The sequence below is a fragment of the Thunnus albacares genome, chromosome 2, assembly GCF_914725855.1.
Source record: "Thunnus albacares chromosome 2, fThuAlb1.1, whole genome shotgun sequence".
NCBI classification, from domain to species: Eukaryota; Metazoa; Chordata; class Actinopteri; order Scombriformes; family Scombridae; genus Thunnus; species Thunnus albacares.
In genome coordinates, this window is record NC_058107.1 from 35,417,669 (window position 1) to 35,438,222 (window position 20,554).

At 37.5% G+C, this 20,554-nt stretch overlaps 1 protein-coding gene across 2 annotated transcripts in view; it reads right to left on the reverse strand.

Annotated features, from left to right (window-relative positions):
* Positions 1-7,340: 7,340 nt before the first annotated feature.
* The window catches only part of fam102aa (family with sequence similarity 102 member Aa), a 38,419-nt gene continuing 25,205 nt past the window's right edge, over positions 7,341-20,554 (reverse strand). For both annotated transcript variants that reach the window (XM_044332486.1, XM_044332494.1), the window contains 9 exons: positions 19,217-19,246; positions 17,678-17,794; positions 15,509-15,555; positions 14,136-14,287; positions 12,623-12,727; positions 11,468-11,663; positions 11,213-11,334; positions 10,070-10,139; positions 7,341-8,799 (listed from right to left, as the gene is read on the reverse strand). In XM_044332486.1, coding sequence (XP_044188421.1) covers positions 8,754-8,799; positions 10,070-10,139; positions 11,213-11,334; positions 11,468-11,663; positions 12,623-12,727; positions 14,136-14,287; positions 15,509-15,555; positions 17,678-17,794; positions 19,217-19,246 — 885 coding nt within the window. In that variant the 3' untranslated portion in view covers positions 7,341-8,753. The remainder of the gene's footprint in view (positions 8,800-10,069; positions 10,140-11,212; positions 11,335-11,467; positions 11,664-12,622; positions 12,728-14,135; positions 14,288-15,508; positions 15,556-17,677; positions 17,795-19,216; positions 19,247-20,554) is intronic.

Below are 20,554 nucleotides of genomic sequence, written 5' to 3' on the forward strand. Positions count from 1 at the left end.
GTATTGCAGTAAAAGTACATAAGTATTATGAGCTTGATGTAGTTCAAGTATTGCAGTAAAAGTACATAAGTATTATGAGCTTGATGTAGTTCAAGTATTGCAGTAAAAGTACAAAAGTATTATGAGCTTGATGTAGTTCAAGTATTGCAGTAAAAGTACAAAAGTATTATGAGCTTGATGTAGTTCAAGTATTGCAGTAAAAGTACAAAAGTATTATGAGCTTGATGTAGTTCAAGTATTGCAGTAAAAGTACAAAAGTATTATGAGCTTGATGTAGTTCAAGTATTGCAGTAAAAGTACATAAGTATTATGAGCTTGATGTAGTTCAAGTATTGCAGTAAAAGTACATAAGTATTATGAGCTTGATGTAGTTCAAGTATTGCAGTAAAAGTACATAAGTATTATGAGCTTGATGTAGTTCAAGTATTGCAGTAAAAGTACAAAAGTATTATGAGCTTGATGTAGTTCAAGTATTGCAGTAAAAGTACATGAGTATTATGAGCTTGATGTAGTTAAAGTATTGCAGTAAAAGTACAAAAGTATTATGAGCTTGATGTAGTTCAAGTATTGCAGTAAAAGTACAAAAGTATTATGAGCTTGATGTAGTTCAAGTATTGCAGTAAAAGTACATAAGTATTATGAGCTTATGTAGTTAAAGTATTGCAGTAAAAGTACATAAGTATTATGAGCTTGATGTAGTTCAAGTACTGCAGTAAAAGTACATAAGTATTATGAGCTTATGTAGTTCAAGTATTGCAGTAAAAGTACATAAGTATTATGAGCTTGATGTAGTTCAAGTATTGCAGTAAAAGTACATAAGTATTATGAGCTTGATGTAGTTCAAGTATTGCAGTAAAAGTACATAAGTATTATGAGCTTGATGTAGTTCAAGTATTGCAGTAAAAGTACATAAGTATTATGAGCTTGATGTAGTTCAAGTATTGCAGTAAAAGTACAAAAGTATTATGAGCTTGATGTAGTTCAAGTATTGCAGTAAAAGTACATAAGTATTATGAGCTTGATGTAAAGTATTGCAGTAAAAGTACATAAGTATTATGAGCTTGATGGAGTTAAAGTATTGCAGTAAAAGTACATAAGTATTATGAGCTTGATGTAGTTCAAGTATGCTCAAGTGCCTAACACTTAACAGAATATAAACACAGTTAGTGACTTGCTGGTGAACATAGTGGTGCATTTAGCAGCTCAGAGAGCCAGATATTTCCCTGAGGAGTTAGTGGGGATCAAGAAACGGAGCTAGAAGGAGAGCGCATATTAAACTTACATTTGCCATTTGAGGGCAAATAGTTTTGTACATCCAGCAGACACAAATCAAGCCCAGTTGAATTTATTTGTTTCTGTTTTGGCCCATTTAAGTCCAATATTCTCTCACCTTTTAGTTCTGTACTGGTCTCCACCAAATCTTGAGGATAAAATATCCAGCATGTCCACAAACTAGCCACTCACTTTGGTAAAATGGTAAAAAAAAAATGTGGGCAGTAAAAACCAAATCAGTGAGCTGAAAGACACTAAAGCACCTTTTAAAGCTCATTTTAGGGGCCCAGGGCGTCCCAGCTCAATCCAGCCATGTTGCTACACAGTAACTGTAACATTAAAGATATATACAGTAGTTTCTGAGATTAAAACACTAAGAATATTGTGTTTAATCAGTTATCTATAAATTAAACCCAACATTTATAGACAATAACCAGTTGGTTAAACTACAGCTGAACATTAGCAGCTAATTAAACCTCCACAAGTTTCACCAACAAGGCTTTGCATAAATAACATCCAACAAAAACAGCTCAGTATGGATGTTATTATCCACAAGTAAGCAAGTAGCTCAAATACAGAAGAAAAAACTCACACTGACTTCTGTAAAACCAACCATCCTCCTAATTAATCAATTAAGGGATTAAAAGACAGCCATCATGGAAGACCTAGATGAATAACAAACATAATAATGAAGCTTGTAATTATATGCTGTGATGGGAAGAATTTACAACGATGACGTGTAATCAGGTAGTGAAAACACCTGTATGGTTAATTTGATCTGATCTTAGAGGCAGCCAAACGTTTCATCATTTCAATAAATACTTGAGTAGTTTTAATATTTTGTAAAGAAAACCTACTTTTTGGTGATTATATTTTTAATACATGGCCAGTGGTGGAAAGTAACTAAGTACATTCAGTCAAGTACTGTACTTTAATACAATTTTGAGGAACTTTACTTGAATATTTACATTTTATACTTCCACTCCACTACATTTCAGAGGGAAATATTGTACTTTCTACTCCACTACATTTATTTTACAGCTTTAGTTAGTTTTCAGATGAAGATTTGACACAATGGATAATATAACAAGCTTTTAAAATACAACACATTGTTAAAGATGAAACCAGTGGTTTCCAACCTTTTTGTCTTTTGACGTCTTACAAAAAGCAGTGTGTAGTCGGGGTCACATTTCACATGTCTATGAGTTGTTAACAGCTCCACCAAATAGTGATTTTTCCCTCTAAACTTCTCACATGCTTTCATTTCAATAAATGTTCAAATGATCCAATATTTCACCAAAAATCAAAGATTAGAGAAAAAGTCCAAAAAAACTGAAAACAGATTTGTGTATCAGAACTTTGTTTTTTCTTCTTTCCTCTCCTGTTAATCATCTCACCACCCCTCAGATTTATCTGGTGACCCTTTGGAGGGGCCCCGACCCCTAGGTTGGGAACCACTGGACTAAACTAGCCAACTGTATATAAAGTAGTGTAAACTAGCTCCACCTCCAGCAGCTACAACAGTAACATGCTGCTCTAACACTGATGCTTCACTATTAATAATCTAATGATGTCATATATAATAATATATCAGTCAGAGGGACCAAACCACTACTTTTACTGCAATACTTTAACTACATCAAGCTCATAATACTTATGTACTTTTACTGTAGTAGGACTTTTCATGCAGGACTTTCACTTGTAACAGAGTATTTTTACGTTGCTGTATTGGTATTTTTACTTAAGTAAATGATCTTAATACTTCTTCCACCGCTGTGTATGGCATAGAGACGTAGCGTGAGAATCTACTTTCTGCCACAGATGATGATTAAACCTGGGATGTGAAAGGGTTTGTCAGAACACAACAGCACCATCTTTAGATCATGTGGTTTTTGATGTCTTTTTAGGTTCCAACATCATCAAAAACCAAGCCATCAATTTAAACTACTACACTGTATGAATCCTGTTGATTCATGTATTGCAAAATATGTGGACATTGCAGATCTCTGTACTTTTTTGTAAATCACCAGAAACACTCTATTCCTCATCTTTTTTTTTTTTTGTCATGCTGTGGCAAAGACGTTCTGACAGTTTCATAATGAGCCTTATACTTATATAAAACCATTTCTCAGGCACGAGGATGAGTCATTCTCTGTGAACCATGTGAAGAACCAAGAAAAGGACCTTCTTATCTTATCTTTTTACTTTATGTATTTATTTACTTGTGTATTTTCCCATAGACATTTCTTCTTTACATTAAATTTAATACATTTAATTTTAAACATTTTTAACTGTATGTTGTTGTTCCTGTGTGTCCTTGTTGATATTAAGAACTGTATGTTCTTTGATGGTTTTCTGTACCGCTCTTCATGTTGTAGTTATTGTACTTGTTGCATTCATTTCCAATCTACTAGTATGGTGTTAAGCTGCCGTACTGTATAACTTTAAAGGACCACTGTGTAGGATTCAGATTAGATTCAGGTGATTATACACTAATTAAAACATACTTAGGAATATTATATTTCATTTCTGCTGAGCCAGTTCCACTAAATGTCACTAAATTCTACACACTGCACTTTTAAACTGGGCATCCTCCTTGTTACCTGCAGGTTTTAGATGCAGTGTCTGTTATATGAAGTATTTATGTGTAGAGACGCCCTCTGCTGTTAGATCAAATGAACAGACGAAAATAGAAATAACACTTCCATCGACAGAGAATCTAAAGGGAAGATTTAAATATTTAAAAATGTTTGGCTGTGAATTCATGGGGAAACAAGGGAGCTTTTTTTTTAAAGCTGCACCTCATAATTTTTATCCTTTAATTAAAAATGAGTCAAATCCTTCCAGCTTTAAGTCAAGTTAAACTAGTAGACAAGAGTTCCTGAATACAATTATGGTATCTTGATTTGATTTTGTTCACTTTTTTTTATAAATTACTGCACTTTGAACTAGTGTTACACAACTATTGTCTCTTATGATGTGATGTTATATGAGTCTGTTGCCTTTTCTTGGGATTCAACTGTCTGTTCAACTATGTTCTGTGTTTGTCTTGTGATATCTCACATTATGTCAGACAGTGAACTCTGGTGGTTGAAAGTCTGTGAAAACACCAGAGAGTCTATTGTCAATAAACCTTAGAAGACTCTTTAAACTGGTCCTGAATGAACACACAAACACACAAACAACACTGTGGATTAAAAAAAAAAAACATGACAGATAAGAACTCTGATTAGCTTTTTATTATTTAGAAGTCATTTCTGCTGAAATGCCAGAAAAAAAATAAATTGTAGTAACTACGTGTTGATTGGAAGAACAGTTCCAACTCGTTTTCTCTATAAATTTAGATTATACTAGCTTTGTTACAATAGAATAATCTGTTAGAATTACTAATAGAAAAAAAAAAGCACAGGGAGGCAAGTTGTGTGCATAGCTTATGACTAACCTCCAGACAAAAAAAACAAAGAAAAAAAAGGAACAAAAATATATAAATAAATGCTTTAAAAGAATACTAAGGGCTGCGGGGACGTAAACCCAAAATGCAGACTCTACGATCAGTGGTTCATCCCCAAAATGTGAGAATAACTAACCCGACGCCATGTGATTAATAAACATACAGCTGAAAAAATACAAACACGGTAGTGTAAAGAAAAGTGATTCAACTTAATACATTTTTTTTCCTGGATTCAACCAAGAGTAGTGTGATGAAGAGGAGAAGCAAGAAAACTGCAGCTTCACTTTAAAACTAAACTCCACAAAAACAAATTTACCGACAAAAAGAACTGAGTCTTAAAATCTGATTTTTCTTGCAAATAAAAATCTGCCAAAAAGATGATTTTTACTTGTTTCTGACATGAAAACACTTTGGCTGAAAAGATAAAAAAGAAAAATTAATTGCTAATTGTTTAGATAAATGATTAATCAGTTATTTATCAGGCACTTGTCAAACATTTGCTGGTTCCAGACTCTCAAATGTGCAGATTTACTGCTTTCCTCAATTTTATTTAATTGTAAATCAAATATCTTGTTGGCCAAACAAAACCAGCAATTTGAGGATGTCACCTCGGACTTAACATCCTTGTTCGTTTAACTTAACTTGAGAGGTTTGTGAAATTATCTGAATTTGAAAAGTTTTTTTTACTTGTTTTACAAACAAAAATCTAAGATTTTAAGACTCTATAAAAGATAAAAATCTTTCCTGTTCTATCTTGAGGTGGACGTGTTTGCAGAGTTTAAACTCCAAAACAGAAAACTTTCTTATAAAAGTAACAAAAACAGTATCAACCAGCCAGCTGGTTGCCAACATTTCAGTTCTTCTTCTTCTGTTTTTGGGTCCATCAGAGCAACAGAAACTCAAAAAAAACAAAAAACAAAATTCATCCTCTTTCTGACGCTGGTGTTTGTTCATCTTGAGACGGCAGTAAACAAACCAGCCTGACCTCGATGTAAACATCCTTGTAAACTCCCAAAAAAAAGGGGGGCCTGTGAGAAACCTGACGGTAGGCTGTTGCTCCACCAGGGGGCAACAAAGACTTTCAAATCCCTCCTTCATGGAGTTAACTCTTTCCTCAAGAGTAAAACCAGAACAGTTTGTACCGCAGAACTAACGCCGTTCAGCTGACCACATGTTTTGTTTTTACTTCTAATGGCTGAGGAGAAAGAACTACATGTTTACAACGAATCCTTCATGGAGATGGAGCGCAGCAGTAGTTTTAAGCGTTCTCTATGAATACGGTGGGATTTCCAAAATGGCTACACCTGCAATGTGATAAAAGAAATCAGAATAAACAAAAAAAGAAAGAACAATAATTTCTCTCCTCACCATCACTAGCACTCTGTTTATCACAGTTTTCATGGTGCTTTCAGGTCATTCAAGAGAAAAACTTTAACACGTCACAGGCACAAAAGTGGTTCGACTGTGGTTCCCTGATCAACAGGGAACAGAGACAAAGAAACTAAAGCGATTCAGAGTTTCTGCACTTTCACAGCTGCTCAGTGGTTTTTTTCTAAACCCGTGATCACATTCAGTGTTGGCTGTGCTGCCCTTCAGTGGATGATAACACACTTCAGATTCAGAGATTTTTAGGTGCGGATTATGTGTCTGTAAACTGCACGTACAGTTATTCTATCCTGTTTCTGTTGTTGTGTCTCAGTTGTTGAGTTTTAAGAATTTAAATGTTTCCCTCCTGAATCAAAATCATGATGAAATTTTGTTCTGTTCGACATTACACAGGAACTAAATTCCTTCAGGTTTATCTCAGCACATAAAAGCCAGCTGGAGCCTTGCTTGTATTTTGGAATTTGCAGCAACCAAAAAAAAAAAAAAAGCATCACAGATTAATTGTGATCAAAGACATGAGGCCGAATTTAAGTGTTACTATAACCTGCCAACAATGACTGTTGGTACAGGAGAGCATAACATACTACAGAAGTTACGGGTATGATGTTATTATGACATGAGATGAAGAAATCAATCTTATTCTAAAGTGGCTTGTTTGTTTGAAGGATACGTCTGCTGATTTTCTATATTTTTCTTCTTGTCAATAAATCTCATGCGCAGAGCCAAACCAACAATGAACTGATCTACTAGCAAGTATTGTGTATGTGTGTATATTTAAAGCCTGAAATATCTTATTCCTCTGTGCCGTAGAGCTCCGTTGTTGTCCAAAAACTATTAAAAACACGTCAGTGGGTCACATCGCTGCTCTGGGTGACATGTTCCTTCATCATGAAGAGTTTGATCATGTTAGTTTGTTTAGAAACGGCTCCAAAGATAATAACAGCGATCACATTTTCAGTCTCAGGAGAGTAGTTCTGTGTACGGCGGACGCTACTGAGCATGTGCAGGAACGCTGTTCTGCTTACAGCTTCGCTAGCTTGTTTTGCTACATAACATAACCTCTTGACTTTGCACTACATTGAAAATAACTTCAGTATAAAGTCGTTTCTAAACAAACTTAAGTGACCAAACTCTTCGTAATGAAGGAACATGTCACCCAGTGCAGCGGTGTGACTCACTGACGTGTTTTTAATAGTTTCCAGACAACAATGGAGGTCTACGGCACAGAGGAATAAGACATATCAGGCTTTAAATATACACACAATACTTGTAAATACATGAGATTTGCTGACAATAAGAAAAATATAGAAAATCACCAGATTTATCCTTTAGCAGAAGTTCACATATAACTATAAACATCATCCATACGTCCCTGGTGCATCATTGAGTAGCCTCAGTCACTTCCTCTAACTGACTTTATAGCAGTTAGAGTCTAACTAGTTTTAATATAGTTTCATTACACGTCAACGTAAAGACTGTCCACACATTCTGTCTATTAGTCAACCTAAAAAGATCATTTTAGCCCAAATTGTACCATAATCAGTTTCTGACTCTTCACTCATTTCTTCTCAAAGACACTTTTTCTAAATCGTTCATTCAGTTGGTGAAGTGATGGTTCATGTGCACGTTAGCTGCTGAGAAATGTCAAGTAGCTTAATTAAGATTGATATATAAAGTGTCTGAGAAGAAGTAAAGACAAGTAAGTGTAGAATGAACTGTACTGACAATAAAACAGTCGGGCTAAAATGTGCTTTTTAAGACTGAAGCCTGAATATATAACCAGCTTCTTTATTTCAGTGAGTAAGACTGTATATTAAAGACAGTCACTGAAGTATAAAACCCCTAAAAACGAGCATTAATTAACACTCATCTTATCTAATATAAATTCATAAATGGCTCCTTGCACCAGTTTGTGCCGATATAACCATCAGTTTCTCTAAAAGAAGAGAATAACTGGGTTAAGTTTGGAAAAACCCAGAAGGTCTTATAGTTGTTTTGGCAAAGACTCCTCCAAACATCTGGATGACAAAATATTCTGTTCACTGCACAACAAAAAAGGTTTTATCCTGTTGTGTCTCTGTTTTCTATTCAGATAACCAGCAGGCTGCCAGCTTTGTTTTGGTTCTGAAACAGAGGTACCACTTGGGAAACAGGTTAAAAAATCTTTTATTATTATTATTTTTTTCATCCAGATGGTTAGAAGAGTCTTTGAGGATTCTGGAGATAGTGTTTAAACATCTCCAGTTAATTATCCTTTAGAGGAACTGATGGTTTATTATCACCACAAGCATGTCGCATCAGTTACAAAGATCAACTAGGGACACATGGATGATTTTAGTATCTGTATCTTCATCTCTAAACAGATTAAATTGGCTGTGTAATCTCTGGACTTAGATCCAAAAAATGAGTTACTGCACCACAGCAGCAGGTAAACACACCACAAGTCTGAGAAGACGCCCTCAACGTAACAAACACAGCTGAACGGAGTGCAGACGAGGACCGTCACACATTTCACATAAAGTGCAAACTGACAAGGTTTTCCCTTTCATGGCTTCAGACCAGCCGAAGCTCCTGGAAAACCGGCGAGACAGAAGACAAGACGAGACGATCGGCGGGTCACAAGTCGCCTCTGCCGCCGTCCGATTCAATGGCTCTCTATCACCACAGGCTCGTACCCGCCTGCAGACACCCTGCAAAGATCCAAACAAACAGAGTCAGACTGTGTGTTTACACCTTTTGCTAACGCTCACTTTCATCATTACAATGTATGTTTATCTACACTATATTTACACTAGATTTATGTATTTTTGTTTCAATGTATTTTGTATGTATGTAGATTGATGCTTATGAGTTTTGTAAGAAGGAGAAACTAATGTTTAAACCTGGTTATTGGTTTTGTTGAAGTCTGATCATTTCACAATGAGTAATGTCCTACAATGCATTAACAACATTATGAGATGGTTTATAGATCATCGTAACAGTTTCCTCAACTTTTTAATAGGGATGTGCAGAAAGCCCTGTATTTGTATTTGTATTTGTTGAGGCAGCAAAATTATTTGTATTTGTATTCGAATAAAAGTGGAAAGAGGCTTAAAAATCCTGTTTTTGTTATTATTACACTTTTAATTTTAGTGTTACAATAAGTCTCCCAGATCATAGACGACTGCGCTGACTACTGAGCTAAAACTTTACTCATTTATGCCTCATTGCAGACAGACCTCTACCTAACAAATATTGTTTAAAATATCTGTATGAAACAAATATTTGTTACATATTCATTAACAGACGTTGTTTTAAAAAACTTTTACATTTTAGTATTTATAATACTTAGTAGGGATGTACAGAGATATTTGTATGAAACAAATATTCGTAATAAAAAAACCCATTATTTGTGCTTTGCTGAATAATCTATTTGTATTCGGGCACACCCCTAGTTTTTAAGTAACTTATTTATGGGATCTGACACTAAATATGAGGTCGACAGATGTATAAAGACTCCTTTACACTGTGCGATTGTGGGCTTTCTGTGGCAGCCTGCCACAGTTTAATGTGAAACCCTGCATGTCTTAATTGGGGGGGACAAAAAAAAAAATTGAATTTGGGTTTTATCTACCTGGGTGGGCTGCCAAAGTAGAGCCTATGTATGAGAAACCACAACTCCCATGACTCTTAGCTGTGAGTGAGCTACTAAAAGCCTCATGGAAGTTATAGTTCTTAGCTGCTAATAAGATAATCTGTTTTAGTTTGGTTAAACTATCAAGGTCATAACTAAAAACTGGTATTTCTGCCTCCAGAGCAGAATTGTTTCCATCAGTAAAACTTAAATCTGGTGTCAGTTAAGTGAAAACGACATCAGGGGAGGAAAAGAGGAAGAGAGAGGAGGACACAGACGCAGACTGGAGGAACAACGGGAGGAGGAAGTGACAGATAAACAGAAAATAAAAAAAAAAGGAGAATCACCTGTTTCCGAGCCTGATGCCGCTGAGCGCGGTGGTTCCGTCTCTGTTGACGAACAGTCGCAGGTTGCTGTCTGAAAACGAGAACACACAGAAAACCGACTTAACGAGCGCTGAGTGAAACCAGAGGGCATCAACACACCTGACAATAAAAAAGTGACAAAACACAGAGCTGGAAAACTAAAAGGAGAGCTCAGTCCAAACATGGTGTCTTGGTTACAGGCGCTGCTGCTGCGTCTAACACTTTTATTCATCAATAAGCTTCTGTCAAACTAACTGTAAAATTAATGGATTCACTGTAAACAAATGAGACCGTGTTGGGAAAGCGAAAGCCTCCGCTTCTCACCAGTGATATCATCAGCGCTGATGTTTCTCAAAATCAAGACCACGTTTCCCATAAACCACTCCTACGTCCATCTCCCAGTGCCAGAAATCTCGAAGCTGCAGCCAAACTAGCCTTAATGGGACACAAGAGACTCTTGTCTTCTTTTGTCTTGCAGGGTGTTTCCACTGCTGGAACTTTCCCAGTAGACCGAGAACCTTTTAAGGAACTCGGGAATAAACCTGTGTGTCAACGGGAAGAACCAGGGACTACGTGTAGTTCCTGTAGGATAGTCCCGGGGGCTCCGGGTGGGGGTTTGCTGGACTTACTGTCGCTCATTGACGACGCTGCGGCTGCTTCGACTTGCTTCATTCATAAAACAATGAAGTACTCTGGTATTGATATTTAGAGGATGGGAGGGCATTTCGTGTTGTTTGTTGACTTTAAAGCAAAGTTTGGCTTTGTTGTCGATGTCCTGAATCGTTTTGAAAAGGATTGAGATGATGAAGAGGGAGAGAGAGAGAGAGAGGCAGAGAGAAGCTGAGAGGAGGAGCGAGCAAGAGTGAGTGAAAGAGAGGAAACAGCAAATCAGTGTTTTCTGATTGTTTTATGATGGTTTGGTTCTAAAACAGAAATAAAAAACCCATCAAACGCTCAGCAGATTATTTACTGTGGAGGGAGGCAATCTGAGTTTTCATTCTCCTTTTCCTGCAGCAATAATTTTACTTTTTTTTGGAGGGGGGGGGGGGGGGCAGCTGTTCTGTTCTTATAAATCACTACATATAATCTATCAGCTATTATTCTGCAGCAGTGTTCCTACTGTACCTTCAGTGTTGTTGATGTCTGCAAAATTTTGGCTCTGGACGATTTTCTCCACAATGTCGTCGGCATCTATCCGAGTATCGTTTACCCAGGAGGGGTGACTCTCCACGGAGTCCTGCTTCCTCCTGACGTACAAGAAAAAAGAAGAAAGTCAGAACAGGTCTAAACTAGTTTACATGTTGTGCTTTTATGTAAGGAGTGTAAAAATCCTAGGACTCCCATCACCAGAGCAGTGATAGAGGGGGTTTATGTCTGTACCTGGGAGGCCTGTTAGGGGGTAGAACAGGCCGCGGGGGCCGTGGTGGTCTTTCTGGGCGTCCGGCGTCCTTGTCTCCCTCTGTAGGCGTATCTGCGATGAAGCCAAGGCCCCCGGAGGTGCTGCTTCCTGTCGAGGTGTTCCTGCGATGCGTGAGGTCGGACAGGCTGGAGGAGCAGGAGTGCTCGGTGCTGTAGCCTGCGGGACGACACGGACACATGAAGAAGAACGTCAGAGATCGGAGGAGACGTCAGAGGAGGCTCAGCTGTGAGCTCCGAGTTAAATTTAAGACTTTTTGATGAGATGATGAGCTTCTTGTAGCTACTGTTGCTGCAGGAGTGACTGTGCTTCCTGCAGTACAATCCACTGTTTGAACAACCCCACTTTTAATTTATATCATCTCCCGACAGCCTACAATCAGATATGAAAACATTATATAACTAACAATAGTGCCTACAGCAAGAAATTAGACTATAATATCTAAATAAACTGAATTAAATGTTTTTTAAGGCCTTTCAGGACTTGAATAAAGTACATTTACTCAATTAAAACACCTAACATAAGTGCCTACAAGCTGTTTATAACCTGGTTTCCCTCTAGTGCAGCCATTCCTTCATAATTCACGGAGGAAAAATAATGCAGCTCTCTCATTTCTTTGAACGGGGTCAGTGAGTCGATGCAGTGTTTCTGCTGTTTATGTCGCAATAGAAAGATGAAACAGTTAAGTTCAGATAACTTTCTAGAGTTGTTAAATTCTGCCTGTGAGTTTTACAAACCGCTGTGCAGCATTTTTGATGTCTGATAAAAGCTTTAAAAAACATCATTCTGTTAGTCAAACCGAACCTTCCTGGATCGTATTGCATTTTCTCACAGTTTTTGATTTGTTCAGCAGGCAAAAAGTACTTGGAGTCACTGTTGTTTTGAGTGATGCACATCTCAAAACACAACTTTCGATTCCTTGGGAAACCATCAGTTTCCCTTAGAAGCTGCTGCCACCATCAACACAACCTGCAGGGTTCTGGCCTGCGAGCCGCCTTCACCACGATAAGATAGAGTTTTTTCATTGACAGAGTTTCCTGTCCTGGAAAGAAACTGAGAGACATGTCTGAATATTTAAAAAGGGGAAAAACACAGGTGAGGCTGGAGGGGGAACAAACCTGAGATTTTGCTGTGCTGGCTGGCGTAGCTGGAGTTACGAGAGTGACCAGACTGGAAGATTTCTCCAGGAATGGACTGGTTCGCTTCGGATTCTTCCAGGAGACCTGAAGGGAGAAATCAAAAGTAAAAACTCTTCTCAGAACATTTCCTCCCGCATTTCCCCCCCCGTCATGTCTTCTGCAAGACCACACATCAAGAAGAGTCTTTGTTTACTTTCAGAGAAGAGAGGTAGCGTTCAGAGATCATTTCAAAATTATATGGGCTGTAATTTTACTTTATGGTCCTGTAAAGTCAAAGAGTTGGCAGCTTTTCATTCAAACAAATCAAACCAGCTGCTTTTGTAAACAGACTTTAGTTCATAATGAAACTTTGGACTTTCTTGGACATCGATGACTCATAGCTGAGAACTTGAACAAGATCAAACTTTTTCTTTTTTACGTGGAGAAAAAAAAAAAAAAGGCGTTTTGCACTGATTTCCAAGTGGGAACGAAACAGGTTTTCTTTTTTTTTTTTTCATTTCGTTTGAAAATGAACACATTTAAACTTAAACATCGCCAACTAGTTTTCCATGCAAGGAAAATCTTCTCAAAAAAGAAAAACTTCTGGTGTTGGCTCTTGTTTTGAAAGACATCTGGCTGAGTCAGAGGGGGAGGGAGGGGGGTGGGGGGGTGGGGGGGCAGGTCAGGCCAAGTTTTAAAACACTGGATGAGTTCAGTCTCCAGATGACTTTTTCTGATGTTTTAGATACTTGGAGATAATTTTATTGATTTTTTAAAAAAAAATTTCACATCTGTTCTAAAAATAAGAAAAATGAGGTCAACAGTCTTCAAACTTGTCTTCAGACAGTCAAACAGTCTTCAAAATGATTAAAAATACTTTTTTATAATTGTTTTGACATTTCAAGTGTTGCTTATTGGTCTTTGTAAGGGACAAAAATATGGTTTGAACAGGAAAAACAAGACATTTGTTCTGGTCTCAGTCTTAATTCTATCACCAGTCGCTTTTCAGGTTTAGCTTTCAACAACTTTAGGCAACAAAAATCATAATAACTTCATATTTAAGAGCTAAAAATCGATGATTGATATTCAAATACTCAGTACGATTATTATTATTATTGATTAATCTGTCTGGTTGGTCTATAAAATGTCAGAACATGTAGAGAAGATGACGTCCTCAACTGTCTTGTTTTGTCCTCACCAACAGTCCTCAACTCAAAGATGTTCAGTTTACTGTCATAAAGGACTAAAGAAACCAGCAAATATTCACATTTGAGAAGCTGGAACCAGAGAATTTCAGCATTTTTCCTTTTGATTTTATTTTTCCATTGACTATCGCTGCAGCTTTCATTTCCAATTCTAATTTCTTGCACCATGACCTTAAAAACATCAGGTTTATTACCGGCTTGAAACTGGATCCAGAATGTAACTGCCTATCAGGAGCCAGCTCTACCTTGAAGACTCCTTTCTGCTCATGACTGAAGTACTAATCTATCCGTCCAGACGTGTTTCGTACCTGAGCTGCTGATGGAGGGTCGAGGTTTGGCGGATCGGCCCAGAGAAACCCCTCCGGCCGGCCCCTGCTCGGCCGTTCCCTCCCCCTTACAGTCCAGCTGCAGGGTGTGCTCTCGTCCAGGGATGGAGATGGACTTTGCTGTGCTGGGAGGACTGCAGGGGGAAAAAAATAGACACAACTTATCAGTCTGGAAAATTAAATTAGCTCAGAGCTGCAGCTTGCAGCTTAGTTTGGCAGGCTTAGGTAAGATTTGCTTTATTGACTGCGGGGAAACTGAGTCATCGCAGAAACAAAGGGCAGAGGAAAGAGTCAAAGTGTTTATTGGGTGAAAAGGTTAAAAACGTACACTGAATGTCTGCGGACTCTATGAAGAACTCCTCTAACAAACAACAGCCAACTGGAGATAAACAACACCATTTATAAAACTGTGGAACATTGATGAGATGCATCATGTTCCTGAAGTTTGAGCATAAAGGTGTTGAGTGTATTTGTTCATACAGAATGTGAACTACTAGAGTGAATTAGTACAATTTTGAAAATGCTGTAAAACAGAAATAAAATGTATTTTTCTATCAGGTTTTGTTAGAATCATTTCATCGGCACAAAAACTATCCAAGATAATTTGTCTTTTTTGTAATTAGTTTCACAGAATGAAAGAAAAACTGCCTGCTGACAGTTTTACAGATGTACAAAACATCTGTACTTCACCGACTTGTAAATGTAGAGTTCAGTAAAGATTAAAAGAGATTAAGTGTGTTTAACTGACAGAGGCTGGGTACTTAGATTAAAGCCAATGGATCAGCTGATATTATTGGCCTTTCACAGATATATTGGTATGGGTGTATATGTGGTCCAATAAAAAAAAGTTATATAGGCAGCATTTTATGTATATTTGATCCTTTTTCTTAATTCAAGTTTAATATATATATGTATTTTTTCATTTATAGTTATTTATAACCATTAAATTCCCAGTGAAGTTTGCTGTTTCAGTGCACTGATGTCATTTTACACAATAAAGTTAAATGTTAAACTGTAAAATATTATGCTTCCATTAGATGTTTGATAACCACATTTGAGAGATAATTGCAAAAAAATGTGTGTTTATGTATATATTCTGTATATGTAAGATTATCGGCCGATATAGTGATATCAGTATCGACCCCAAAGATCCAGTATGAGTCGAGCCCCGAACTTAAATATCAAATGGGAAAAGAAACACAAAAAAAGACTCCAAAATGTAAAACAACATGCATCAAACACAATATTAAATAAAGAAACAATCACTTTTAATCACTTTTAACAAGATGAGGCTGAAATAAAAACATCTGTTAACTATGAAATCACTGTGATATAAAGAAATGTGAACTACTCACGTTTTAAAACACGGATCTCCAGACAAAAGGGTCATCCCGATGATCACCTTTAAAAATAAAAAACCAAAACAATATTTGTACAGTTTTTCTTTTAGATATTTCTTTTACCTCCAAAGACAAACAGCAGCAACTACTGAAGAGTTTAATCACCTTTCACACTCTGAGCTAACACTAAGGAAACGACTAAATCTATGACATCTATTTTCCAGAGTTGTGGAACCTTTTTCCTCTGTCGTGCGGCATCGTATTCCTTCCCTTTCCTGTTTCCTTTCCTGTTCACCTGATTACATTCCTGCACAGCGGTTAATCAACACACTGCATATCAGAACTGTTTCTGCTTTCATCAGGACCTGAAACATTATCAACACTCAGATCAGAACCTGTAAAAACTTAAAACAGTAGCTGAACATATTTCATCTGGACAGCATGTTGGCTACTTGAGAAATAATAATAAAAAATAAATAAATAACTGTGAAAGCTTAAGAGTAAATTCCCGGTAAGCTTACTGACGCATGAATTACGTCCAAGTCCATGAGAGGAATGAGATGACAGAACCGCTCATGACTGTTTTGGCTCTCGTTTATTTCATATATAGAGCAGTTAGTGTTGATGATCTCTGGGTGGCGCTACAGAGAGCTTCAACTCCTCAGAGACTAACCAGGATCTCCTTCAGCCACAAAGACCCAGAGTGAAATTAAAAGGAGTCTCTCTCTTTTCTGGTAACTATAACTTCACACTCAGCTCTGATAGGTGATTTATATTGAAATACCAAGTGGTCTTTGTCTATATTGTACATATTAATGAATTACATCCTAACAAACATAATAAGGCTGCCAATAAAAAGGTTTAAGTCCTCAAGAAATAGTGAAGTCAGAAGAGGATGATCTCAGTTTCTCATAGAAATATAGTTTATTATGTCAAATGAAAAGTTTTGCAGGCATCAACTGGAGATATTAGATTAGATAATTAGAGTTTTCTATCTGCTTTCATTGTAAATAGAGCTAACAAACTCAAATTTTCATTATATGACAACAAAGTTGAACTAACTGAACTCAATATTTCTTCTTCTTCCGCTTCGAAGGAAAAACTGAAACTGTTGTTACCTTGTTGTTTTAAATTAAGATGCATTAAAGATAAAAACCGAAGCATTTCAACGAGTCTCTCACTGGTTTTGCATGACAAAAAGAGGACAGAGTGAAGAGTAAAGGAAGCAATCAATAAAAAGGTCAAAGGTCAAAGGTCGAACTCTCAGAGTTAATAATCAAGCTTGCTTTAGGCGTTGGAAGCTATAAACTTTATGGCACATTAAAATTCTTGTTTAAACCAGGAGAGATAAAAATATATCCCTCATTATCTTTATGATGTTAATATCACTCCGTCTTTGGCAAGAGACAAATACTACGGTGGCCCTGAGAGAAGAGCTGTGACGATTAATTGATTAGTTGATTAGTCAATCGACATAAAAATGAATCATTTTGCTAATCAAATAATCGTTTTGAGTCACTTGTTAAGAAAAAAAATGTCCAAATTCTCTGATTCGAGCTCCTAAAACGTGAATATTTTCTGGTTTCTTCAGTCTTCTATGAGAGTAAACTGAATATCTTTGGGTTTTGGACTGTTAGTCGGGACAAAACAAGACATTTAAGGACGTCATCTTTGAGTTTGATCCACATTTTTCACAGTTGAGACATTTTATAGACCAAACAGCTGATCTATTTATCAAGAAAACAGTCTTCAGATTAATCAATAAATGAAAATAATCGTTGGTTGAAGCTCTAACAGAGAGCTTAACGAACTGCAGCTTATAAAAACACATGAAAACAACAAATATCTTCATCAATTTGACAACACATGTAGCATTTAGAAAAAAACAGTACAAAACAGAAAACACAACACAATACAGGAATACTGCAGTGGAAATTTGTTAAAAAATGGCACAATTTCAACTGCATTTCAGTATTTAATTGTGTTTTCTCACTTTGCAGCAGTTTTCTAAACACTTGTTTTGTCTAATTTCTTGATTTGCTTTTGTTTTGCATGTGTTGAGCTTGCAGTATAACCTTATAATATACCCAATAAAAGACATTTTTCAAAGAGCGGCTTGCTTTCTTCTTCTTTATTTCTCATTTTTTCCAGTTATTTACTATCACCAGACACACGTTTCCTTGCCTTCAGTATGGAGTTGTCCTGCCGTGTGTTCTTGGTGTCGTATCCCTCCAGCAGACAGCATCGCACAGTGGAGCCAGAGCCCGCAAACTCCGCCATGTTCAGGTCTGTGAAGCCCAGCTGAGGGGTGAAGAAGAGAGAAGAGTAATTCTAGACTCACTAATGGAGGGTTTTCACTGGCTGCCCCCCCCCCCCCGTTTTTTTTTTTTGGCACATGTTTAGAAAGATGAGATTTCTGCAACACCCATCATTTATCAAGAGGAGCACTTTTACATCTTTAACGTCACGAGCGTTTGAAGTTTAGTGGATGACAGAGTGCAAAAAACACACTTCAGAAGGGAAACCTGTATTTTTAAAATGGCTTTGATGAAGGAAAACATATTTAAAAAAGGGGCAGTTCACCCAAATCAAAGACACACACACACAAAATATATATATATATGATTGTTGGTATCTAATCAGGTGGTTTTGGGGTTTTCTGGATAATCCTCAGACCTCAATGTCAGTTTTCACTCAAAGTACTTTTAATGATTTCAGGTGAGACGATGTGCTCTACAGTTTGAAAGGTCACAAGGTCACAATTTCCCATCGAGATGTAACGTAATGTCTAACGTGGCATCTTGGAATGAAATACTTTACATAATATAAGTGTAAAATAGCTTGAATGACACTTTAGAAAGAGCAGATGCAGAAAATATCTGTAATGTTAACAAACGGTGGGGGAAAAAAAGAGATTTCAGGAGAGTACTGACAAAAAACAGACTGAAATATACCTTAAAAAGGGGAAACTCCACCGGTGTTACACATTAAAATCTCTTTACGAGTCTTGGGGAAGCATTGTTCATGGTGTCTCTAAAACTTGTAAATGGGATTTGTATACAGCACCAGATTTTGCAGATAAGGAAGCTGTTATCTCTAAAAACAACCCTCGCAGCTTCTTTCAATGTGGAAACTGTCTTTGTCTGTACTACAGTTGCGATGTTGTTTTAAATTAACTCTGCAGGTCTCGCAAGCGAAAGGTTCCCCATTCTTCCTCCTCCAGGTTTCCCTTTCTTTAAGAGGCTTCTGTTTTCATAGGTGTGTATTTAAGGAAGCCGACTTCTAAGGAGGGAAACGAGGTATATTTAGCTAAAAGGAAATCTAAATGGAGAATGGGCGAAAACAGAGGAAACGGTTCCTGTCATGCAACAACGGTCCACGGATCCACAAAACTCTTGTCTTCATTGGAAGGGGGGTGGGGGGTGGGGGGTGGGGGTTTGACCTTGTATTTTCACTCACGAGACGTGACTCATCTGTCAGGGATTCCCACCGTTACGGTAAGAGAGAGGTATTGGCTGGCAGGATGTTTTGCAGATTCCGGGCAAATGTGAGGAAGAAGACAAGTTTCTGATTGATGTTCACGCTCTGCTAAGTTGTACGCTTGTTGGAAAATCCTAATATTTACATCATGTGGTATTAAGCTTCGCAGAAGGCCGACTTAGACTCATCTGTAACTGTTTCTATGTGTTTATGAACGTGAGAGGTGAGGCAGACGACTCTTACCTTCGTATATGCTTTTCCTCCTTTCAGTTCCTACAGGGGAAAACAGGAAGAGAGTAATGAACCCTGTGATCCAACTGATCCAAATTTACATTACACCAGCCTCCAATTACAGGGCTCCACCAAGAGAACTGAAATTACAGGCCGAGACCACTCACATGCTTCGGTGTAGCTCACTGAGCGAGCAGCAGAACACGGCACTGAGGCGGCGTTCGCATGGCATACATGTATTTAGCATCAATCAAATTCATGATGACACCCTGCGGGCATTCCTGTGGGTGTCTCAAGACTCTTTGAACGAGTTTGGCGAGTTTTTGTGTACCTGTGCTCTGTAGCAGCATTACAAAGAAGCAAAGAATACTCTAAATATGATTTAAATGAGCAAATATCTGATCAAAGAATAATAAAAACTGACCAAACAGCTCTAACAACAACATAACTGAATGTTCTAACTCAACAAGAGTTTACTTTTCTTTACTTTTTGGTGAAAATCCCCCAAATTTTCAAGACATTGGGCCTCATGCAAGAACATTTTCATATTCTTAAAACTCATATTCTTAAAAAGTCGGATTTAACTGTCCAGAACTTGTGTTAAATTGCGTGTTTCAGCCTGATGAATGTCACCTGCTCATGAGGAGATGAGCCTTGGTGAGATTTTATAAAAATGTCCATATAAGGCGACCTGTTCTGCTCCGTTCATAGGCGAGTTTCATTCACAAACATGTCACCAAACACCGGAGAGCTTCAGATCTTGCTGTCAGAGATCAGCGGATAAGGAACAGTTAGAAAATATGAATCCAGCTGCCAACTATGTGTCATCAGAGCAGCTCTGCACCGTGACAGAAATAAATGAAGAGGGAACGCTTTGACGAGAAGTTAGACGCTAAAAACATCTTTCTAAAGCGAATCGCTCCGTGACTAATATGACATGTCATGTGACAGAATATCATAGTCTACAGTAGGTGATGTTACACTGTCAGCTGCAACACACACACACACACACACACACACACACACACACACACACACCACGATCCTGGACGGAGAGCTGCAGAAACACTCTGAAGCAGCTGTTTACTGCTACTGACATGTAGAAGCTGCTGCGCCGATATATGCCAATAAAAATCATAAAATCTAAATGTAAACTGGCAGCCATGATGATGATGATGATGATGATGATATGGTGCAGAGAATGTCAATTTTTCCGTAAGTTTTAGTTGATTGATTGGGACAGAGTGCACAGTAAACTCGGCAGCCACACATTTCTCTGTTCTGTGTCTTGAGGTTATGCTAACCCATTGTTGCTAACTTTGGAGCTAACCCCCTTTACTTTTCCAGCAT